Source organism: Ischnura elegans, chromosome 11, assembly GCF_921293095.1.
Source record: "Ischnura elegans chromosome 11, ioIscEleg1.1, whole genome shotgun sequence".
In the NCBI taxonomy this organism is placed as follows: Eukaryota; Metazoa; Arthropoda; class Insecta; order Odonata; family Coenagrionidae; genus Ischnura; species Ischnura elegans.
This window is the reverse complement of record NC_060256.1, coordinates 67,073,073-67,099,932: the sequence shown is the minus strand read 5'-3', so window position 1 is coordinate 67,099,932 and position 26,860 is coordinate 67,073,073. Positions and strand designations below refer to the sequence as shown.

Below are 26,860 nucleotides of genomic sequence, written 5' to 3'. Positions count from 1 at the left end.
CGACCAAAACTTATGGGTAACAGCGAAAGTAACGACTAGGTACAGAGACGAAAACTCACGACAGCAGAGAAAGGGATTAATCCTGGCAGCACAGGGAATGCTAGATATAAACAAAGATTAGGCGCTAGATGATTTAAAACTGGATGACTGGATGGCGGATCTGCATATGTTTTTTTTCCTCTCATTCCGTAAACACACGATTGGGAGAATGTGGACGGCGGCGCATGTATAAAACTCGTGCTTTGCTGGTTTATTGGTTAAATTGGACCTTTCACCGCGAAGACAGCGGTCGATAACAGTGAAAGGGCCACCCGCTCTTCCCCCCCACCCCACACTCCTCGCCCTGCAAAATAACCCTTACCCCAACCCCTCTGCCCTCCACCAATCCACCTCCCTCGCCATTTCGTTCCACCTCCCTTCTCGCACCAATGAGGAAAAACTGCCAGCTCACGAGCTTAAGGGCGCGGCTATGGTCAATCGGACAGCCGTGAAGAGAACCAAGGGCACTGAATAAAGAAGGCACCAGCCCGTCCCGAGGAAATTTGTTTTTCGCTTCCCCATGAGGCGAATTTTAATCAGTTTCCAAAAATGCCCGGAGCGCGACGATGAGAGAACAGCGATATATTAATTCACAATTATTACTACAATTGTTTTCGTTGATCAGCGCAGGGGTCTTGAAACTTTTCAATTTAATGGCCACAATATATATTTCCCACATTTATGCGAGCCGAAGAAAAAAAAACAAAAAAACAAAAGAAATCAGTTCCAGTTATTTGATTTCCTAAAAAATTAGAATAAAAACATGGAAAAATAAAAAAAAAATTTTGTGGGAAAAAATCAGGAAAAACTAAATAGATTTTTGACTTAATAATTACATTAAAATAAGGTTCCGAATTAGATGAGCCGATTGTAAAGTAGGAATTGTAAGTAAACACACGTGGATTTGTTTGGCGAGCTGGATGAAATTATGTGTCCCGCGGGCCAAATTTGGAGACCCCAGCATTGGTATCTTGAAGTGTAGGTTTTTAAGAATAAAATCCAAATTTATTTGGCCAATGTTACGGTGTATTTTTATACCTTCTTCAGGGCTTTTTGGCTGTTGATATGATTTGTTAGCAATGGATAAGATTTGTAACAAATCATGTTCCTTACAAAAAAAAGCCCTGAAGAGGCATAAAAATATAACGAAACGTAGGCCAAAAATTTTACTTTTAATTTTCAGAGACCTATACTCAAAGACTCTAATCAACGTTAAATATTGAAGTCAAGAGAAAGAAAAAAACTCAAATTAGTATCATTATTATTATCAAAGTATTCCACCGATTAAGGTATGTTTCCATGAAGCATTCAAGAATTATTCTGTCACACCCTTCTTGGACTTTCTCCTTCAATTCACAAGGCCTACTCCCTTTAATTATATCTAAAAATCATCTCCCTCGTTTACCGAACATACTATCATCCAACACTGTTTTCAACATCCCTTCCCGCTAAGTACTAGCTCCACCCATACTTCATAGCTCCGTATCATGCCGGCCTCGGTGGTGCCGGGGTAAAGTCCCCGACTGCTAACGTAGAGGTCGCGGGTTCGAATCCCGCCTGGGTGGTTTGACCACCACCCAGGGCATGGATGTATGTGATTGTTAAACAAGTTAATTGTAAGAGAAGACTAGATAGTCCTAAATTCGCTCGTAAAATAAAGACGACATTATTATTATTATCTCATCTAGAAGCTGCCTCTCCTCACCTACCATGTCCAGAATATCGCATATTAGAGAATATCGCTTCGAGGTTTACAGCATTTTGCAAATTAAAACGGCATGTCTCCCCTTCCCACTAGGACATTTCTTATTGAACCGCTCCCATTCTACCTAAAAATCCTATCCTCTTCCTTCTTCTCTCTCGTTTACCAAACATTCTACCTTCTAACACACGCGTCGCTGATGGGTAGAGCGAACCAAATTTCACGGGGAAGAAAAAGGCTGTTTACCTATGCTTGTTCCTGATGATATGATCTATCAAACTTTCAAACTTATACCTTTTCAACGTTATTCCTTACTTAACGCGATTATTATAATAATATTTAATGGTAAAAATTGTGAATACGAATTTTCAACATCCATTCCACACAGTACTTGCTCCTCACATTCCTTCTGTCTCCTCGTCGTTGTTCTCGCAGCGACGCGAGTGGCGAATTTTGTAAACCCATTTCCGTGCGCGGAGGGTGGCAATTCATCTAAAGGTCGACTTGGAGAATGCTCTATTTTAACGTTCGTGATAACGGCCAACGCCTCTTCCATCCTCTTAGTTGTTAACGACTCAGGTTATTTCCACAGATACAGTGGAACCAGCCTAAATGGCCATCTCCGAAATAGACCACTGGAACCGTATATACTTCCCAGACTGAAATAACACAATATGAAACCTCTTAAACTCTTCCACCCTAAAAAATGATATTATTCACAACTTTAGGAGTGTATGACTTATTTCGCTACTTCTTCTATTTTATATTTTCATATTATTTACATTGTAATGTATCCTCCCATCCCTATTTTTTCCAATTACAAATTCTTTTAATCTGTTTTATGTGCTCTATTGTATGGTATAACCCTGATATGTTCTCGGTGGGTAACGCCTAAGAACAATAAACCACATTTTTATAATTATGATAATTGCATTAAAAAGTTACCATTGTCCCTTCACAATACAAATATACTTAATTCATAATTCACATCTCGCATAACGTGATTGATTTATATGATTAACTATTTCCCGGGCACAAGATATACGCGGGCTTAACACCCATGAACCGGAAACTGCCGGAGAAAGACCGTCGCGCGGGCCAATAACCCCGTGTACCCTTTTCTTTCCCACCCCCGGCACTTTTTAAGGGGCGGTGCACACCCCTTTCGCTCCAACCCCCAGGGACTCATCCCAAACGCACCCCCACCAATGCTTTTCCCGCCAGTCTCCTGGATTCCCTTTCACTTTCACCCCTTGACAACCGATCCAAGCTCACCGACAGCCCCCAACCCCTCCAACCCAACTCGCTCCCCACACCACGTGACCCCGCTGGAACCAACTTCACCATGGCAACGGAATCAAACCCTCACTTGTCTCCCAACACCCTCTCAACCACCCATCGCGTGGTGCATCGTGAATATTCGAGGAATTAACAGTCTTCGCCGAAATCTACGTCCTCTACGAATACAGACAGATAATTTGTTCCATTAAATTAGACAATCGTCGAGGGACAAGTATATGGCAAAAACGAAAAGGAAGACCTCGAACAAAATATATGGAACGAGTAAAGAAGGATGTGAAAGAGGAAAAAAAACGTACGTGTAAAAATATTATCCGAAAGGAGAATTGAGTCAAACCATTATTAGGATTGCAGACCTTAGATGATGAAATTACAACAAAAAATTTTGACTGATAACAACTAGCGGAGAAATATAGGAACTCCTTCGATAAATAACTAGTAATGGAGTGGTCATCAAATAAATTTATATTGACGAGGAGGAATGAAAGAAACAACTGGCTAGGCCGACCAAAGCAATAACTTACAGCTTTGATTTTTTTTCATGAACCATGAAGCAGTACTTTCTTAAATCATGAGTTTATTAAAGCACAAGGATAAATCAATAATTTGTTGGCGCTAATACAATTACTATAACGCTCTGCTACAAGATAAGCATTTCTAATCAACCTTTCTTCCAATGTAAGGACTCTAATATCAACTGTTGGAGAAGTTTATCATCGTTAGCGGCTTTATTTTGTGGAGCAAGAAAATGGGAGAATCGGGTTGCTGTGTTGGCTAGCTCCCCAACCTGTGGGACCGGGTTCAATTCCCGGCGATGGCGGAGACTTTTCAGTAATGAGTAATCCCCGCTTGAGTGCTTCGTGGAGGGCACTGCCAGCGTAGTGCTCCGTCCGTCGGATGGGACGTTAAGATGTGATCCCCTAGGCACCTTACGTTAAGACCGGGTTGGTTCCGACGCGACGCCTGGTTCCCATCCAACCTTACTTCCCTTACCTATGACATAAATTCCTCCAATCATCACAATATGTCAACAAAGAAATGGGAAATGTAAATTCACTTCGCACTGATATATTATTCCCTGCACTGGTAGCAAAGGAGGCGTTTATGAACAGGAAGGAGCTTATGAGAGGATCATGTAAGAGCTTAAAGAAAAGGTTAATGAAGATTCTGATCTAGAGCGTAGCGCTTTACGGTGCGGAAACGTGTACACTAAGGAAGGAGGACGAGAGAGGACTGGAAGGTTTTGAGATGTGATAGTGGAGAAGAATGGAGATGAAACGGACGGAGCGGATGAGAAATGAATAAGTGCTGGACATGGTTAGTGAGGATAGGCAGCTTCTAGATGAGATGTGGAGGAGACAGAATTTATGGATGGAGCGAGTACTTAGCGGAGAGGGGATGTTGAAAACAGTGTTGGAGGGTAGAATGTTGGGAAAAAGAGGGAGAGAAAGGAAGAGATAAGGATTTTTAGATAGAATGAAAGGTAAAAAAAGACGTGTTCTTAGGTGATGCTATGTGTACTAAAGGATCGACCTGTTACGTTCTAGGCACGAGTAAATAGTCAACTTAGTATGTATTAATGTATTCTTTTGATAGGGGAATGGAATAAAGACGTGTTTTTAGGTGATGCTCTTGGTACCACAAGGGTCGATCCGTTACTTTATGAGCATGTGTAAATAATCATTTCAGCACGTACTAATTCGTTATTTTGAGAGGAAAATTGAAAAAAAAACATGTTTTTCGGTGATGCTGTATGTACTACAAGGGACGATCCGTTACTTTTTTTTTGGCATGTTTAACTTTTTAACACGAAATGTCGTCAATTACGACAATAATATGAATTGAAGATAGAAATCCTTGAGGGAGGGGGTGACTGTCAAAATGCTTTCTAAGTACGAGGGTGGTTTGAAAAGTTCCCGGAATCACCACGAGTTGTCAGCGCTAGTGCAACGAACTTTTCACGTGATATCCATAGGACTGTTCGCTGTAAACACATGCCACGTCAATGCTCGTGGAAAAGAACTGTAGCGGTGACGTGGCTTTTTTGTTGTTCCCGCATAGTGATTTGCGAAGACGGAAAAAATCGAGGTTAGTGCAGTGATTAAGTACTTCGTAAAAATAGGTATGAATGCAAAGGAAATTCATGCCGATTTCCAGAATACACTAGGGGATTCTGTTCGTTCATAGTCAACTGTTGCCAAGGGGACGAATGAATTTAAATTTGGTCGGGAGAGCTTAGATTATTTCTTCTGCAAGAAGTTTCCATAAGGATGATGTAAGAACATTTTTTCTATTAAATTCCGAGAACTTTTCAAACCACTCCCGTACTCCATGGAAACCTACCTACCTTAAACGGTAGAATATTTTAATAATAATACTCACCGAAACTAGTATCCCACTCCTTTTTCAAAAAAAGTAAGTTACGAGAAGAAATGAAAGCAAGAACTCCAAGGCTGGAAATGCACGGGCTCTGGGATGGCCAGACCTCGACTGCCGAAACACGTCAAGGCTAAGCCATTTGCATCTTTCGAAGAGGGCACATGCCCGAGGGAGATTGGACTCCGTGAACTGGCCCTTTCTCTGGATGGCCAAATGATTAATGGTTCCTGTAGGAAACCGTGTATCTCAGTAAATCTATTTTTATCTTCAATGAAAATTCTGCCGCGATTACAATCGCTATCCATGCAGCAATACTCTCGCGACTGTCTTCAAAGGTGACTGACAATTAAAATTCTTTAACACGAGCCACGCCCACTAGGGAACGCACTCACCAACAGTGAATGATAAGTATTTAAAAAAATCGAATTGCGTGCGCCAAATCTTGATGGAATAAAAATGAAGGGAAGATCGTAAATCTTTACTCGCAATACAACTGCTTGATTATAAGATGATTTATTCTTTAACGTACATAATTACGAACCCATCAGGATATAAAATTTTACCTCCTCGAATAAAGAAGAGAAAAGATGATATGAAATGATTTTATCGATGTCTATTCTCGTCAATGCTCAGAATGCCTTGGATGATCACTGGCTCAACACTCAAATTATAAAATACCTTTTCTATCGTTTCCAATATTATCAAATACCTTTTCTACAGTTTTTTAATTAGAAAATACATTTTCTACCGCTTCTACAGATTCGATACATAGAAAAAAATTAGGCAAAAAGATTGATCAAATTATATCGAAAATATGATCTGGGATTCTTCACATGGGTGGGATGACCACCTTCCACCGTACAGAACTACTCCAAGTCTCCATTACAATAAAGCCTATTATTGATGATTGATTAAGAAATGATTTTTAGATTTAGATTTATGTGACCTCAGTGAATATTTATTCATTAAATAATGCTTTCATTTATGTTTACATCCATATGCATAAATATAATTAATTAGAGGGGGGAATTTTAGGCCCGCAAAAAAAGGAAGATCAAGAGGTAAGGGGCTGTAGGCAGAATGAAAGGGAGATGACATAACTGTAGGTTTAAAAGAGGAGTCCTATTTTGGAGTGAAGACGCAATTTCTCCATCTAAAGCTACATTGACCGGTTGAATACTTTAATTAAAACATACTGCTCACGGACAGTTGCTTATCATTCCTATCCGCCGATTATTACCGTCTCACTCAAGTCTTATCTCGCCAAAATGACACCGCACGAGTCACAAACCCGCGGCTCTCATTTCATACAGTGACTTTGATGTTTCAAGCCCGCATGACGCTTAATGAGTAATACTGGTGAGCGTTTCGGCGAAGTCCGGGAGCATCAGATTGCGGATCACATTCACCATGCGAACGTGAGGACACTTACGAGCGTTGGCGCACTTCTCCGCACGTGATCATATCGCTGTGATATGACGTGCTTCCGCAAGGGACTCTAACGTGAGGAGGGAGTGGAAATAGAGAAAAAAGTTTCATGCTGTATATTAACTGCACAACCTTCTTATCTTAGACCACTATCCTGTTACAATGGATGGAGGAGAGCATTTGAAATGGAAAGATTTTGGAATATTCTCCAGCAAAAAATACTAATACATTATTTAGCTTCGAGTAATTGACATACTTAAGGTCTGATTTATAGTTTAGGAGTCAAAATATTGCCGAGTACGAAAACCGAAGCTGAAAAATACTTCCGTAGGAGGTTAATGTTTAAATGCATTTATTTTTAAATAATTTACGGTAGCTTTAAAGTATTCTCAACCAATGGTTACGTCTGCATCATGTTCCGGTTAAAACTAACCAGTAAGTATAAAACCTACTCTTTCAATTTATTGAATTATCTACGCACCAATTGAGGAGCACCAAATTATTAGTAAAACTCTTAGTAGTATCTTATTCGGAGTGGTAGAGACATACTCTTCCCATATAAAATGGAAAACATTAACCATCAATTGATTTTCTAGCTGACGCTGAGTTAGGTATGCATCCACACGTCTCAATGTCACCTCGGTTCGAACGTCATGGAAGTGGTCATTAGCAGCTATTTGCGCAGCCTGGGACGCTATCTTCGCTGCATGACTGCACTCATTTGGTGCCTAACGGCGTTGCACAACCTTTGCATTCTCACGTCATGGGCTGCGATTCCCGAATCAGAGCGTAACTGCACTCATTGGAATGAGCAAGTTGGTTCGCATCAATTGGCGAACTCACGTGGGAAGCTCTAAGTATGTGCGATGAGCAGATTTATTCAACCTCTTGATTGATGGGTATCCATTTAAGAGCATTTGTTTTTTTATGATACGTATCACATTTTATCCCCATATACTTATATTTATTTTCTGAATATTGTGCTCCTATCCTCATTTTATTTTTCTGATCTTAATTAATGGAATGGTACTTAAAAATAAAATGATATTTTTTAGTTTGTAATCAGAATAGGACAGTGATATAGTAAATGATTATAACTCATCGCCGGCCTCTGAGGCGGCGGGGTAAGTCCTCGCCTAACATAACGAAGGTCGCGGGTTCGAGTCCCGCCTGGATAGGTTGCCCATCCAGGAATGGTTGTGTGTGATCGTCTGTTGTTCATTGTTATAACTTCCGATGTAAAGGCCTGTTTTCCGAGGTAATTGAAATAAATAGATAGTCAATAATTAGAACACAACTATCGCCACCCCAATAAAATCAATTTATTCCTTCCAATGTGTCATCTTTCATAAAATATACGTTCTTAATGTACATAATGGATGTTTTAACACTGCTTAACTTTCAAAATATTTATATTGTTCCCCTAAATTGTGCTAAAATTATGAAAATCTGAAGACCAGCTACACTCGTCACTGCGAGATTTGGCGTCAGAAGCTCATGTCGAGCCAGACTAGTCATTGTAGCGCAGGTAAAAGGAACACGGTTGAAGTGTCGGATATTCTGGGAATGTTGATTATTTTATTTAGCCCCTGTATCTATCTTTACTCATGCGTCAAGAAAATGAGAATAATCTAAGACACGAGTGACACACTGAAGTCACTAATGGACAGGAAGCGAGCACAGTGAAGAACACGATGATGGTTCGAATATCATCGAAATCGCAGACACAATAATGATGCGCATACATCATAATCAATAGATGCCTGACTAAAGAGCAGCTAGCCTGGTATATACACCCAACCTAAAACGCTCATTCCTACTTCTAAATTTGACCCCACCATTACCTCCCAGAAATAAATATGCCAGACTTACTACCCTTTATTCAGACATTTTGATCATGACGTGTGCGAGTTAACAACGGTAGAGCGAATAAACTGGAGTGGAAAATTACTACAGATGTTTGTATCTTATTTGTAGATCTTGTCCGAAAATTGTCGGTAGTAAAACAAAGCGGGTAATCGCGAGAGGCATGCATGCTAAACTCGTCCCTACATCTCTTGGTTTTGGATTACCGCGGAAGAGTGTGCTGTGTACAGAGCATGTATGACACGCAAACCGCCCACAAAGCTTTGAGCACTTTCCCGATATAACTCCGACACTAGTTTTCCCTTCACTTCCACAGTCAAAAGCGATTCTTGTAAAGCAGAATACAAGCATCAGCGAAAGGATATTTCGACCCGAACTAGAGATATAAATACACTGGGAGCCGTCGTCACTTGAGCAGGTGCAAGATAGCATCAAACCTAACGACAATTTACCGAAATGAAAATATTAAGAGAGAAAAGAGATAGATATCGCACGTCTCAATGGCCTATGAGGTATCATAAACGCGAGGTTAAGTTTTGTGTGAATGCTGAATAGCAAAAATCTTGATAACAGAAAAAATACCACCTCAGCATCACGATCAAGTGAAATAATTCAAGAAAACACTCACAATGCCAAATAACACGACTGGATTATGTAAATATCTAATGTAAAGCGAATTATTATTCGATTAGTAATGGCACACACGAAATCGTAACTGCATGCAGAGTAGCCCAAATTAAGTTCGCTTAAAATCACTCTAACTGTTCATGATTGTGCTTACTAAGACTTGAATAATACGCGTATAATTATTCGTTCGTTAGTATTTTACAACATTGGAACACGTAAACGATACCAATGATGAAACATTTGGAAAGGGAATTTGAAACGGGTTAATATTACCAATTATATTTAGTAATAGTTAATTTATACTCTCAAATTCGCCTATATTAATTTATGTCTCTACACTCACGAAGAGGAGTATATGATGGGGAATCAGGGTATTGTCCGTCACTGCCTTCCGAATATGAAATATTGAGGAAAGACGATGGGAATATTATTTAAGTATTCCACCCTTTAACGCAGGTTTACATGGAGCACTTTGCGAATTACCCTGGCCTGCCTCTCCTCTCTAATTGTACACGGATTTTGTCCAGCTTATTACTCGTCCATAGAAAAACCTGTTTCCTCCGTGCCTCATCTTGGATGTTTCCTCTTCTCGCCCACCTTGTCTATGACTTCGCACCTTTTCCTTTTCGTCCACTTCAAGTTCTCCTTTTTAATCCACATATCAAACGCCTTCACCCATTTTATGTCCTCCATCATCTGTGACCGATCGTATATTTCTTCCCTAGGGGAGGTAATTTGGGCTAAAATTCGGATAACGTCAGAGACATTGCGTAGGAAAACGTGTATTGCTTCGAAGTTCAATAAGTGACCGCCAACGGCGCGCAAGTACCACCTCACTCAGAGTCCTCTATATTACCATGTGATAACTGAAAGAGTAGTGTTGAGAATGAAAAACCAGAGGACTCTAGTCTCACTTAAAAGGCTCATATGAGTTTCACAGGAAAGGTTCAATTTTTCATCGTGTCTAGTTGACTCAATAAATTAATGAATGACTCGATGAACGGATCATTTGACAATCCGAAACCACTCTTAATTAAGTCATTTTCATTTCGAATTAAAAAGATTACCTCCATATCAAAATTTCCTCGATAAAATTTAACACTTCAATGCGAAGAAATTGGCATAACTCATAAGCCCTGATGACAGAGACCGAGTTTATTTCCATAACAAAATGACCCGGAAAATAACCAAATTCTCCGCCTGCAACTTACGATTCTATTTGACTTCATTAAGAGCAGAACCTCCCCCATGTTAATAAAACATATATACAACCATATACAGGAAAGTAATAGCATTCCTATTTTCCCAAATAAAATTCTATCCATGAACCCCATAAATCATTTCCAACACGACTTTCATCCCGATGAACGAAATCAAAATAAACATTCCAAAGGCCTCGCGTGGATATCAGATCCACCGGGTCAACTTGCCGAAGTCCATGGCATTTCAGAGATTTTATATGGATTCAATCAATTCGGAGAAGATTCGCTTGGGTTTGGCAGGCGCACTGAATAAATAACGGAGAAGAGAGACGAGTCAGACGAGAAGCAATGCGAGATGGATGACACCTATCGGAGGAGAGAGAAAGGGAGAGGTAAGAAGGCTGAAGAAGAGCTGAAGAGGTGTCACCTCACATACAGATCTACATCTACATAATACCCCGCAAGCAGCCTAAAAGGCGCGTGGCAGAGGGTGTTAAGACACCAGACGTTTATGGAGACAAGTTGAAGAAATGGAAAGTAAATACGGGTAGGCCTTTACATTAGTCATTGAAAATTCAATATCGGAATACGTTAATTTTCATGAGAACCAAAATTAGCGCATTGTACGATGAAATTGTTAATTTTAGGCTACTACCACGTTAGAAATAATACAAAATGTGCATTAATTTTCCACACTTTTGAATTTGCTCAATCGGTTTAAATATTTTCACGTCATCATCAACAGCTATCTCTACAGCTCTCTCATTACTACAGCTGTTTTTATCACTAATTTCGATGAATTTCCACTAACTGAACTCGTCGACAATCAATTTACTAACACGTCAATTGCTGAGAAGACAAGACAACAGTTCCATTGGCACTACTGCCGTGTTTCCCGGTCGAAGATGATCTGACGACGTAACCTGAAGTCTCTTCGACCTGAAGACGCTTCCAATACTATTCTTGATTTATCGGATTGTATTGAATGGTATTTCGTGACACACGATGATATATCACGATATTTTATCGAGGCATTTTTGTACGTTTTAATTTTTGAAGTAAGACTGTATATAACCATATTTATCGAACAACCTTAAATCGCCAATGGTAAAAACTCAATACTGTACCTCCGTTAATTTAAACATTTTCATATTTTCCGATATTTCGATACGTATGTATAAGGATTACATAAGGGGTATAAGTGACCAACAAAGAGATTAAATTGATGGCAATTGCATAAAACATTAAAAAAAATGAAACTTGATGCGAATTCTGGCAGGGAAAAACACCACCTCTGAACGGGAAAGGTGACTCTTATACAGTATCATGTGGACGTAATTTTTCACTCCATTAATGCCCTTTATCGACCGAAGTCTAGACATTGCCGTAGTATGGTTCAAAACATAGCATTAACTCATGCCAACACGAAGACTCTCAGCGATTGGTGGCATGTAAAATACTTATAGATATTGGGATGTTGGGTATACATGAATTCCAAGCAAAAATCTCAGAGGAGACCAGCAGCTAACCACGTAGGTAGGTGTATTTGGTATATGTTAAGGTGGGTTGAAAAACGACTCTATCGGAATCAAATTTTCCCAATGCGAACAGAGTTGTATGCTTATACCAGGGTTTCCGCAATATTTTCTAAATCTGATTTTATTAACCACTACCATCCGAGCCCGAAAGTTAAAAATCTTGCGAAAATTCACAATTTGGAAACAAGCATCTATGGATAAGAAAATACTTTTATCCTATTCACGATAAAATACAACTGAATAAAATATAAGTAACTAAAAATGGCATTTAGTGTCAAAAACATGGTCGATAGTGGAGTAATATATAAAAGTGTGGAAATTATTATTTGCTGTTTATATTGTATCATGAATAAATCGCATTTTCACCATGCTAAGCCTGTAATGATTTCATACCTTCTACACTAATCATTCGACACGTGCCTTCAAACATTACGAAATAAATATAAGACACGGTCTCCGGCGTTACTTTGTGGAACTGCTTCATCATAAAATAAAATAAAAATACTTTGTTCTATTCCACACTTTATTTTAAATAGTACGACCCAGGTTTCTGCATATCATCTTTCTGCATCAGGTGAACTGATGATAGATATGCAGAAACCCAGGCCGTGCTATTTAAAATAAAGTGTGGAATAGAACAAAGTATTTTCATTTTATTTTATGATTACGAAATAAATATTTCCGGAAGAGAGACGCGGAGTATAAGGAAACTCTCGCGTAAGAGAGTATACGGTTGGTAGCCCTGTTGTTGGGAGGGGTGCTTCCGCCGAGGAAGGGTGGTGCAGGGGAGGGGGAGAGAGGGGAGCGGACCTCTGCACTGCGGCCCGGGATCGAACCTCCGTGGCAGCCCGTCTGTGACGCGGCAGTCGCTCCCGCCTGGGTCAAGTGGAGCGGCATACCCCTGCTCCCCTTGGGAGACACGTGCCGCGGATGTCTACACCCATATCGCCCCCGCATCCCACTCTTCGGTCGGGAACTGGGGAAAGGGTGATCCCTGTTCTACGACGGATAAAGAAACAATACGCCGGTCAATAGACATTTTAATGTAATTCGTAGCCTCTGGCGTGACTTCATGGAATTTATTATAGTATTCTACCGATTAAGGTAGGTTTCCATGGAGTATTCCACGGAGTATTTCCATGGAGTACAGAGAAGTGACCTGGGAGCTTCCCTTTCCTTCCAGCACTGCCTTCTTTAATTCACTGTAAGGCTATCAATCTATCTAAAATCCTATTCTTTTCCTTCCTCTCCCTCGTTTCCCTAACATTCTACCCTCTAACACCATTTTCGACATCCCCTCCCCGCTAAGTACTCGATCCATCCATACCTTCGGTCTCCTCCGTATCTCATCTAAACTTCATGGAATAATGGTAACAATATTAATTTCGTCTTTATTTTTCAAGCGAATTTAGGACAACATTATCCTCTCTTACAATTAACTTGATTGACAATCACAAACATCCATGCTCCGGATGGTGGTCAATCCACCCAGGCGGGATTCGAACCTGCGACCTCTCGGTTAGAAGTCGGGGATTTTACCTGGCGCCACCAAGGCCAGCCGGCCTAGAATCGACTTAACGTAATGAAAAGTGAAAAAAAACTTGCAATTGGTGAAATCTTCTCGGGTTTCCCTCTTAAGTTACGCAGTTTATCTTTAACTAATTACTGTACACACTGTATAAGAATTGTTCGATATCTCATATGCATATAGTCTCTAATCAAGGCATCTCTTGTATGCCGGCGATCGTCTATTATTGATTATTATACTCCCCCGACGTAAAAGGACTTCTTGTAATGTGTTTGGGGGGGATGGGTAAGAAAAATGAATCAATTAATTAAACAAAATAACCTCACGGGAACTCAGCGTAACAATAGAGCGTCCTAAGGTCAGAAGTGGTGAAAATAGATATGATCAACGTGAAACCAGGGTAAATAGCGAAAACATTAGGTTCGGGTTTAACCCATTTGTTCGCTGAAAACTGAAGAAATAAGAAACTAATGACTATTTAAGATATCAATATTCTATAGAAATCGAGCAATCGTTTCTAATTCTTTCCGAATGAAAACTGGTTGAAAATATTTCCTCATAGGTTATTATATTACTTTGATAAAATTTTTTAGGAGAAATATTAAAGGCATTATCTAGGAAATTCTGTAATGACATATCCTCAGGGCACCTACTCACCATCTCACACAATCAACTGACGGAAATCACGAAATGAACTCACCTGAAAAAAGAGGAAAAGGAAAATTAGTAAAATGGATCAAAAAATCATAAGTCAAACAATATACACAATTTTTTTCACAACGAATAATGTTATTAATCCAAAATTTTATCCCATACGCCACAGAGGAATACGATTTCAGACACTGAAGTATGGATGAAAGTTAAATACTTAATATCACTGTTAAAACACCCGTCGAACGACATGATATGTGCCACTCTATCTATAACGATATTTTTTTAATTGGCAGTAAGTCTAATATTACGATTCGTGCTATGAAGACGTGCATTCCTAAGGAGTATGGAAATCTCAAATGTTGGTCCATAAGCAGGATGCATCACTCCCCAATAATAGTAGTATTTTGTATTTTGCCACGACGAAATATTTTTTCAAAACTATTCTTACCATTTTGAAATTTTCAAGGATTTTTACACCGAGCTTATTCAAAATTTACTTTTATCTAAAATATAAAAGCTTCCATCTGAAAAAATAGTGAAGTAAATTATTTAAATTTGAGATACACCAAAATGTTTACAAGCGTCTCCGACACAGATAGTGAAAAATTCAATACGAAAAAACAAGCTTAAAAAGAGTAATTCGTAGCGAAATAAAACCAGTTCAGCGGGAGTGATGCAAGTTAACATAATCTTGATGAAACACGTATCAAATTCCACTAGGGCGAATGTGATACAAGTAACTATTTTTAACATTTCATTTCTACCGCAAATAATGATTAAATTATACAAGTCTCTCTCCGTTGCCACCCATACCACGGAGAAAAAGGTCGTTTATTAATGTACTAACACGAGGAGCATAATTTATGCATTTTTCGGCCCTCATTTCCATGTTCCATTCCCCTTTCCTATTCCTTGGCCACTACGGTAAGGGCACGTACATGCATGTTGCGATCGCCGCACATACAACAGGAAAGCCACAAGGAGACCTTTATTTCCCTCTGCTGCTACCCATCTTACGTAATTATCTAGGATCTATCTTGTCCTGGAAGGCAAACTTATTCTTGCACCGGCTTCGTTGTTCTTTACCCCGCATAATAGCTGTGCAAAGCCTCCCATGATGTACTTCGCGGAACAAGTTTTAACGGCTATCCCTAAGGAGGGAAGTACACACACGCCTTCCTGCTTAGCAACTCCGCGGAGCGAATACAAAGCGATGTGGGAGTGGTTCTAAGAGCGATCTCCGCGTGTGGTGATAACAGGATGCATTAAATATTAATTCTACAAAACTATTAGGGTAAAGATAACCACACCTGTGGGGAAAAGTATAAAACAACAGATCAGTACTCACTTCAGTGAGTGACATACACCACATTTTCTCTAGTATAATTCGGTTTCTTTACTGCGATTACTATATTAATCTGCGATTAATACATCAAACTGCGATTGTTTATTACGCTGCAAAAGGTATAATGCCGATAAAAATTGAGTTTCAAAGGAAACTCTAACTCAGTTTTTTACAGCAATCAGCGCATTATACTGCTGATAGTAAAGAAAACTAGCAGTAATAAATTATTTTATATGCAATTGTTGAAAAGGAATCAGTTTTTCTCAATACTGTAAAATTAATGGAATGCTTACAGCACACATATTTCTATCTTAATTTAATAAAGAAAATTCGTGGAAAGCGCAAAGAAAACCACCATGTCTAATCAAACAGAGCGTCAGACTACGGTCGTGGATTCGAGACCAGGCCATGATCATATATTTTTGGAAATGACAGTCCATACCGAACCTAGAACCACTATCAAAATCATGTTACATTGCATGGTGCTCTGTAAATTGACTTGAAAGTGAGGAAAGATATGTACATACCGAATATAAACAGAATACAATACCGCCTTTTATCCCACATAAGAGAAAATGCGCTAAAAACGCAAAAAGTACCCAAATGCTACGAGTTATTTCCGCAACAAAGAACTAAATTCTACACATGCGACTGTATCTGGACAGTGTCACGGTTCCAAATGATATGAAACTCCTATTTCACACCATCTCAAATGAAATTTAGTGGGACTTGGACAACTACAATAATAAAAAAATGATAAAAATAACGAGCTACTTAAATCTCCAATGTCTGAAAACAATAAATATGAATACGGAAATTCACGCAAATGCAGGTGCTCCAACCTAAAAATTTCAAAGGAATTAAATTAATTATATTCTTAAAAATAGCTCATAACGCAAGTTGAGCGTATATTGCCAGGACAGAGTATCGTTTAGACTTATTAATACAAAGTTACTGGTGAGTAACCTTGTCACTATTTTCAACATTCAAACTTGAAGAACACCTAATCTGAAAATTGACAACATCTCTGTACTTAATCTCAAGGAGATACCGAACGATGTTTAGTACTATTGGCATCATACATATAGGCACTTTGAAGTCAGAAATGTGTGTCGGAAAATCCTGTTTAATGTACTTCGGAAAACGAATACTGTAGTCCCTCCAATCGAAGATTACGATACTATGGATGCAAGAATGCAGAAATTCTAAATCTATAATCGCACAGTCTAATGCTGCCTCGTGACCCATCTTTCTATGGGCAGAGTAAAAGGATTGCAGAGGAAATAATTCATTTGTGACTACAATACGACAACGCTTCTAAATCTGTCACCAAACATTGCCCTGTCGTCGGCTATCCGATATAGCACACTCCGATACTCCGTCGTGGCTTTGAAATATTCGAGCGCGATAAGATAAATGACACGAGAGACGAAAGGCTTTGCAGATGGCGTGGAATATTCCACAATGGTAGCAGAGTACACTCGGCGAAGATACGATATAAACACCTCAGATAAAGGGGAAATGGTCGAAGGTTATGAACAAACATGCAACAAATGACAAATTTACTATTACGCGAGTAATTTGAAATGTAGCAGGTAAACACTACGAAAAAATTTCTTTACGTGAAGATCGACACATATCTGACGCGATAGGGTCCATACATTAAGACTGTGACACTATATCCAATGATATGTGAAAACGATGAAAAAAATGCTAAAATATGGCCTGAATGTTTGTAGGTTAACTCCCGGATATTTTTAAGCTTTAAAAATATATTGTTAACCCATGAGACACGTACAAATTATGACGGAAAATTGGGCAAGAGGAAAATGAAAAGGTGTCCAGGAATTACGATACAAGTTTTTAAGGCTCTTTGGGATTAAAATGTAAAAGTGATGAACACATCGCACAGAGTTAATTTATGAGACTAATGGATTCAAGAAGTGTCAAGAGAAATCAAAAATTTAAGAAGTGTAAAAGAAAGAGGTGCTAAAATAAAATTCGTCAATTCATCTTAAATTGAAGTTGTAGTCGTACTGTCAAGTTCGACTTGACTATTGCCAAGGAAAATATATTTATAGATTTAAAGATTTTTATATTTATTAAAAATAATTTTATATGCTAACTTTGTTTCATTGCCCATAGTCGTTGGGGTTTCAGAGAAGACCTTCAGTTTTTTGTTACTCCATAGCTACTTTGAGAATGCTTGCATTTATACATACTCAAGAGCCAGAAACGAAAACGAAGGACGAAGCGCAAAAGCACGACTTTCGAGCAGAAGCGGTAATACCAAAGGACGCCTGGACATTATCGGCAAGAATCTGTTAAGATCCCCATTTCAAAACACGAAGCGCCTATAAATGTCTCCGAGACACGCTACTGAGCCAGGAATTTCCGACATGAGGAAAGACACATGTGTACCTTTATCAGGCGTTGAGCCAGAGGACGGTGTACAAAGAGGAAACGAAGCCCTGTCATTCGACAGTAAGGAAAATCATGGATTAATAAAAAGGAAGAAAAATTCATAAGAGTCTAATGTGATGTTTTTGATGAGGTTGCAAAAATTATCCCTCTTTCGGATAATACAGATATTGGTTCCGAGAATTCAAACTTTTTCATCAATAAAAAATTTAAATTACTATTATTATTATTTGATAGCATTATAATTTAATAATTTATTTACTCCTCCATTTTGGTTTTACAGCTGAATACAAGATAACAAAGAGAAGGAGCTATAGGTGGTCTCCAAGGTCATAGGACCAGAATTGAGCCACCATCAAATAACAAAGTTGATGCCAATAAAAGAAAAAATAATGCAGTATATAATAATGAGTGTTTTAAAGATATAACATCAAAGTAAATGTTCAATTATTTCTTGTGAGAAAAGCCAGTATTTGGAAAGTCTTAAAATTTTATTTGGTGATTATTTTTTTATTTATTTTAGCGGGCAGTAAATTAAATAACTATGATATGTTATTGTAAAGAAAGAGGTTTATGTATGTAGAGAAAACAACCTTTACATAATATTAACCTTGGTCTGCTTGTTACTGCACATGACTCACTCCTTAAATTATATTTGTATTTATCACTTCCACTCGTCATATTGCCACTTCTTGCATAAAACAATTTTAGGACTTTTAATAAATACCTTAGTGGCAACAATTTTGGGGCCACAAGCAACAGAAATTAGTGTTCATAAGAATTTTTGGACAATATTACCAGAATTATTTTTTTTGCAAAACGAGTGCACACTTGAATGTGTTCATGTATGGACTGCCCCACATATGTGCTTCTATGTTTTTACATGACCCATACCGCACCAGTCATTATTTTACCCACAAAAATTGACTTTTGATGACATATGTTGCGGTGATTGTACACTTCAGTGACCTGAATACGCTAGCGGGAATGCTGGCGAAATATTGTCCGACGTAAGTAATCGTTATATGCAGAAAGAAATATGAAAATCCTACCTTATGAAAAAATTGTCCCAGCAGCAGTAGGTATACATGGAAATAGACTTTTGATACTCCACCGCAAGTGGTTTGAAATGACAGCATAGGTTTCCAGGGAGAAATATTAAAATGCTTTGCTTCTTCATTCACGTCATGTTCGTAAAAACACGAAATTGCCCTATATACCCTTATGCAGATTGTGCTTCCTGCTGAACACTAGCTTGTATGTACCCACTTGATAACTACACTTGCCCCGTTGCGCAAGGAATTATATCCTAACACCCAGTTCTGAGAAAAAGTAATTGATGCCTAGCTGAAGACAACCACTCGAAGACGAATTAAAAGTCCCACGCAAAAACAGAAAATTCTGCCAAGAGATATTTCATCACCAGGATACCGTTACAATATGCAACGTATATAGAGATAGCCATTTAAAATCATACGGTTTTCAAGAAATAATAGCGCAAATATCCCTGACTAGGCTTTTTTGCGACTTGACACAATAAACCTGTTACCTTTCACGATGAATATAAGAAATTAAAAAGCACTCATGCTAAAACAGGATACGAACACATTTCCTTTCAACAGCGAAAAAATAATTCTGCTACAGAATACAAAATCGAAAAAATAATAAAACTTCACTTAAGTTGATAAAACTGTACACTTATTCGATTTATTAGAGGTATAAAGGTAAACCTTGTCAATTTCGATATTCAAAACAATAAGTGGAACCAAATAAACAAAATATACTAATGCTACTAATAATTAATAATTGTTCAATCCTTGAATTCGCCATGACGGACATATACTAGCGAAGAATCAACGGTAATTTCCTCAATTTTGGTCCACTTGGAAGACATCTGACTTAAACATAGAGTTAAAATTTCAAACTAACTTCTAAAAGGTCATCCACGATCAACCGATTAACGTGTCACGCGAATCCACCAAAGCGCGAATATTGACATTTTCAATCAATAGGACTTACTTGACGTTGAGAGACGATCGATAGTCACTTGTAATTCGACCATGGTAATGAGGTCACTTCGAAGACCCCATATGAAATCCGACTTATCAATTCGGTAGATTAGGTATAAAAACTAAAATGTGGAACAAACTTGATTTTTTCAACCTTTGCCCTTCATCGATCATGTTGGCAGTTCGCAACAATAACCTCCCAAGGAAATTTTATTAAAATAACTGCACCTAATTCTAATATTACCGACGGTAAAATGTTATACTGCTTTCGATCATGTTTGCAGTTCGCAACACTAACCTCCCAAGAAAATTTTATTAAAATAACTGCACCTAATTCTAATATTCCCGACGGCAAAATGTTATACTGCTTTAACCACTTTAAAGAAAACGAGCGATCATTTAACGGAGGGCCAAGGCCATCACAAGAAAAAGGTCGGTGTTTTCATAACGTATAGCTTTAGCTACGAAGTGATTAAGCAACAGGAAATTAAGCAAAAATGACCATTGTGTTAATTATAAAAAAAATAAGTGAAGTATTTTTCAGTTAACATGGATATACTTGAGAAAACAGTGTTATTTTATTTGCACAGTCTATTTGCAAAATGGGTAAGGGATTGGACGAATCGGACCAGCAAAATGGATTAAATAAATGGCTATTTATTGGGCAAATGGGAGGTTCTGGGTTCGTGTCCCAGTCTGGTAGCATTTTTACCCTCTGATTTCCGGCTTTTTCCATCTAGCACAGCACCGTTGTCCTCGTCCTTTTTCTATTATATGTTCCTATCCCTTTCTTCCCTTACCTCTGAATTTATTTGAATGTTTACGCTATATGGTAGGATCAATTGAATATGGTTTTTATGCTGAGAAATGCTCCTGGGAATATAAATGTAAACTGTACTAGGGTAGGGTAAATTTTTGCTCGCATTAAAAATACGGATAAAATAGGGATACTCTCTCAAGAATATCAAAGTGAAACACCACGATTTGCTTTTGAATACAATTGAAGGCCATCTGGGATAAGCTACTAAAGAATAAAAAGCCATTTCAATTGAGTTAATATGCCAATCAATGAGAATATGCTATAATTATCGTTCCGTATTAGTTCATTAGCGGATTCGGTAGACATTCTCTTCTCCTTCAAAGCAGAAATCCTTCTGATTCCTCTAACTTACCCAGCCTTATTAACTACTGAACTGACCATTTGTCTTCTGCCTTGGCCTTCAAACTCCTGTTGACTTCAATTATCCCTAGCAAACTGTAATTACAACCGTCAATATTATATATGTCTCGTTGAAATTTTCTACTATATTTCTCTGAGTCAGATATTAAGTCTCAAATCATAAATTATCACGCTTAGGGTAAAATATTCATGGTAACCGGCTCAATATTCCACTAAATACATAGTAATCAAGTGAAAAGAACGTAATAACATAGTTAGGTTAGATTATAACAATTTGCACAAAATATGAAATTACTGAAATAAGGTTTGACTAATCGTTGAATAGATGGCAGTGACTGAACAAGAAGAATAAACTCGTTTTGAGCATGGTACTACTTATGGTTTTCAGGTTGGCTCCTGAATACAATAATTAATATTCGGGTAGACTGAACATCGCCTACAAACACAAAATATACTATGCTAACTTCCAACCAATGCTGAGAGGATATTTAGCGTTATATAGCTGTGCATGGGGTCCTAAATATTGACGAAATGAACCATAAATATTTTTAGGTGCTAAGAATGAATTTAAGTAGGTCTAACGAGGAATTATGTTAAAGAAAAATTAATACCAGGGAATAAAGTGTCATCATAGAAAATAGGCTAACCAAATCATATATGGCAGGTTATTTCGATGAATTATCTCTGTGATAGTTACCTTTGAGTGAAAATTCGTGATCTAAAACAAGGAAAATAATCACAATACCCTGCTTAAAGTTTTTCTGAAACCACAATTCTCCATCTTCAAGTCACATTTCACATAGATGCAAAGCAGAGTTGAAATTACTCAGACATCTCACGCCTACCAGCCATTGTTCCACCATTACATTCCGCGAACGTAAATGTATCATTATCTCCACCATTCAATTGTCGGTATCGTTGGCACTGCATCAAACGAAATGACAAAATGAAAATCCTCAGTTCAGCTGTACAAGTTCAGAAGTTGCCTCATACATAAAAAAAGGTGCATTAAATACAGTAAATGCACATAAATTAGTTTTATTACAGAAAATTGTCATCACTTCATAGATCATGTATATTCGTTTTTAATGTAAAAAATCACGTGTTTCAGTATGTGATTTCATAAGAGCCACGGAGACCGAAGACAAGAATAAACTCACAACAACCCCAAAGCAAATGAATTCCAACATGAAGAAAGAAAGGGGGTAAAACGGAGAAATTAATAAAACCTAGAATTAATAAAATACCGTACATTGGAAAATGGCAGGCAAAAATTTAGTATTTATTATCGAATCTAAACATGAATAAAAACTCACTAGAGGCAAAAAAAAAAAACGCCCAGAAAATGCCGAGCAGAGATATTAATGATGTCTATGGTGAGATTCTCTACACTAATATACAGTTTGGACCATTTTAGACTAGTAAAAGAAAAATCATGTATTCACAAAATACGAGAAAAATTAATACTTTAGTAAATTTTCAATTTAAAACTCATATATCTCTAGTTATTACGCGATGGCCGGCGTGAATATCCCCAATTAAGAATATTACTCATGTTTTATCAGGGAGAATCACCTGAGGAGTATTCATAGTTCCCTATGAACACACATAACGACCTTGCACATAACATTTGACGGCTGAATATTCATGGGGTAGCCTAAAATTAAGAAAGATAGATGTATATCATCATCAGCACCCAGAAATCACAAAATAAATGTAAAAATTCAACAGAGATAGCTCAAATATATATGTTGTATTTCACAAATGTAAGGGTGCTTTCAGACACTCAAATAACTTTGAATTCTCATGTGCGTGAATATCCGCTACAAGGCACGTCATCCATACTGCTAACTAAATATCTACAACAATAATTCTCCTCACTACTGCAGTTAAAACAAGTAGCTTGAAGTCATAACGGGCACGAATACTAATTTTAAAACTAATACTTCACACCGTTGAGCACATCTAATTACAGTATGAAATAGTTGTGGGCTCCAGAAGGTTATTTAAAAAATGATTATGAATGAGAGAGATAGAGATTATGAATGGCACAAAAACAGTTGGAAATCACAGTTTCGTAAGCAGACTTTTCCATAATGTAAGAATTTAACTCTCTCCGATACACTTGATTGTCCTAGCCGTTACTAGTATGAATTGCTCGCTAGAAAAAATGTAGTTCACCCAACATAGATTATGCAACCCTCTGCCTGAATTATGGCTTCAGAGTAGTCAAAATCTGGGTCACCGATAAAATAATCACTGTGAAGAGTCTTTAGTAGGATCACCCAAAGGTAATGCCAATTATTATCTCCACGAGAATAAACTTCGGGTCAATAAAGGTACAAAATACAGACAATATACACTATTGATGAGCTTAAAGGATAGCGATTTATCAGCAATACATCAACTTCTAGTTGCCATTGGTAAGAAGAAAATGATAATACCTTGTACCGCATTGCAGGAACAAGCTTAAGCTCCTCGGTCGAATCCAAGAGAACTCTTGATGCCAATGGAAATGTTGAGCGATACAGCCATGCGCAACTTTCACAGTCCGAAATTGATTAGGCAGCAATGAGAACCATGGTCACTAGTCACACTCACCCAGATCAAAGCTGACAGACAAAATCCTATGACTGCAGTAAGCTGCGTAATGCAATTGGAATCCATTGAGGATCATAAGAATAATCCCGAATGGGGATGGAACAGAATCAAGTGGTGAACATTACGTGTCCGGACGCGATAGTTACGGCTCCTAACTGCACCTTTCGCCGAATGCTCTTGCAAATGCTACGAAATGCCAGACTGGGTACAATTGAGGAGGTATCACGTAATCTGGTAACACCTTCTACGGGAGCTGGAACGAATTATCACAGCTCCAACAACACGCCCAACTTCTACTTAGAATATTTAGAGGGCACTTTCCCGAGTCCTCCATGAACAAACCACTGAAGCCATGAATCCACTTTTCCAACAACGGACCAACGTCTGGAAATTTCAGAGCTGCTTTCCGAGTCAAAAAACCACGATCACTGCTTCACTGTCCCGACAAAATCCAGTACAATCATTCCGAGAAGACCTCAATGAAAGAATAGGGATCACTGTTCCAACTACAAAGTCAACTCCTCGTCTGCCCGTCTCGTCTAGCCAAGTTCCATCCATGATGTCGAACTAACAACGCTTCCAACAGCTCCAGCACGTCCTGTGCCCAGTAACTGCACTCACCTCGCTAGGCACATCCCCCAGGCGCGGAGAGTGCCGTAGAGAAGGAGGGGTGGGCTGGTGTTCAAAGGAGGCGGCGTTCAGCAGGGGAGATCTCACATCGCTAACCCCTTACCAACACACTGCTCCCCTCCTTTTTAAGTATTAACCTCCCCGCCGACCACTAGAAGATGAGGACATCGCAAACCCCCTTGACTGAGGAAGGCTTCTCCATCCATTATGAACCACCCCCCTTCCTCACTAGCAGTTCACTAACAACCCTTCCTCCCTTCCATGTGACATCTCAAGCCCCCGTGCTTACCCCAACGGTTCGGGTACGGCAGAGAGAGAAGCCTTGCGCTCCCACGTGAGCGGGCGAGTACAAGATCACAGGGAACGGCGAGGGACCAATAGGGGGAGGCGGGCAGGGGAGTGAGGGAAGCCCCTTTTGGCCACAAGAATGGAGGTCGACAGATTATTACAAAATCCTCCCACATACTTCGCCACCCTCCTTCGCCCACACCACAATCTCATCTAGCCGCCATTCTCCAGTGTCAGCGACGGGCGACGAGGTGGCCATATCCGAGAATCTTGGTTAGATCGATTTCTAGACAAGTGGAGTCGAGCGTTTCTTAACTGAACTCCAGAAAGAATGAGATATGAAGTTAGTAAATGCATTACTGTTAAAAAAAATAAGCACAAGACTTCGTGCAATCCTGGGAAATCGCATTAATTAAGTTCCTATGAGATTATTGTGCTTAACCTGGTTTAGAGTCCTCTCATAGGTCCGGAGAGAATGGGACATGAAGTTTCAAGATGTGCAATCATTGAAAAATATTATTAAATAATTCTACATATGACTTAATATTTTCCTGGTAAATCACATCAATGAAGTTCAAATATGTTTCAACCTGAAGTGAAGTCGCAGAGTACTTCATTAGAATATAGATATCTTAATGAAGTTCTCTCGACTTCGAAGACTTTGTTTCAATACGGAAATAATACTCCGAAGACTATTTCAATATGGATAGCATGACTCTATTTCCTCCCGTAAAAGCACAGAAACTATGCAACCACATGTCTTCAGAGGCTTGCTTTTGGTAAGGCATAACCAATGATGATAGCTGCAACGTAGGCATTCTCATTTTGGCAGTGCTGTGGCAAAAAGGGAAAGTCATCGGCGAAAATCATCTACATGCATTTCATATTTAACTTGTAAGAAGCATTAAAATAAACCTCGAACATAAATTACAATGAAAAAAAGAAAGCTGTAGACTCCAAATTTCCTACGGCATATTTAACGTAACTACCGTGTCAAAGACGCACGCCCTCAGCCATCCTAAAACGCTGAGGTTCTTCCGATTTATGTCATGAAGTTTTTCTGACGCCATGGACGAGATTTCCTGATTTCGCTGGCCTACACAACAATTCTGTACATTTATGAAAATACAGAGATAAAATATTGAAGTAATCCACTGGACTCCACGGTTTGAACATGAAACAACCGGACATTACGCTAATGCGGCAGTAAGCCGCGAGCTTTTATTATATTAAGTTAACAGCTGGCAGTCACTTAAGATATCACACTGACTCATTCAGCCTCTTGGTAGTATGCGCGTTTTAACAGATGCCACGAAATATCAGATTGTATTCAACCATGCAGGCATCACGATATTAAACTGTTTAGGTGTTAAAAGTATTTCATGATTTCTTTTCTAATTAAAATTGATTAGTGATCAAACAAGAGGCAATTTCATAATAAAATAACGCACAATCATCAAAATAACTTTTAAATTACAATAACAAAATTATCAGAAAATTAACTGCAATTAAGAGTCGGATTTACGCGACTTCCAAGACATGCACACATATTAACAATAAGCCCTTTTAAAACAAAGAAAACACTCTAATACATATAGTGACTGCATTAAAATTTGGATGGATGCTCTAATGCTTATAGTAAGATGTGGGTATAATGTGAAACGTATACGCATAATCATCACGATGGTACATTAGGAATTCCCAGGAAATACTGAACTCATACACAAATGAATGATAAATTGTACCCACTTGAGACTCCCGTGATATGCAACGGGGAACTTACAGAGGAATGTGGTGGGCATAGTAAGTAGAAGAGACCTTGTTCAGATAGCGTGTACGAGATCACAAACAAGCCGGAAATGCGAACTAGGCCTCTTGCCAGTGTCCTTTGAAAACGGATTTACAGCGACAAAGGACTAGTTAGGAGAAAACGCGGGGACTTCTCAATGTAGTAAAATACAATTTCTATTAACACGCGCACATGCGAACCATGGAAAGAACAAAAGTGACAACCTCGATATAAAAATAACTTTTCTTCGCCTTGAGGCGGCTTATTTCTATAATCACCGAAAAACTAAATTCCTAACTGAAATCACTCTTTTATTAACCACTAATGGCTGAAGA

The 26,860-nt window shown here is 38.6% G+C and overlaps 1 protein-coding gene across 3 annotated transcripts in view; it reads right to left on the bottom strand.

Moving 5' to 3' along the window:
• The window catches only part of LOC124168477 (DNA-directed RNA polymerases I, II, and III subunit RPABC3), a 595,544-nt gene that overhangs the window by 159,751 nt on the left and 408,933 nt on the right, over nucleotides 1–26,860 (bottom strand). The window contains exon 1 of one of the 3 annotated variants that reach the window (XM_046546755.1): nucleotides 23,819–24,395. The exons of the other annotated variants lie outside the window; for them this stretch is intronic. Coding sequence (XP_046402711.1) covers nucleotides 23,819–23,894 — 76 coding nt within the window. The 5' untranslated portion in view covers nucleotides 23,895–24,395. Of the gene's footprint in view, nucleotides 1–23,818; nucleotides 24,396–26,860 lie in introns of those variants that run through there. 3 annotated transcript variants of the gene reach the window in all.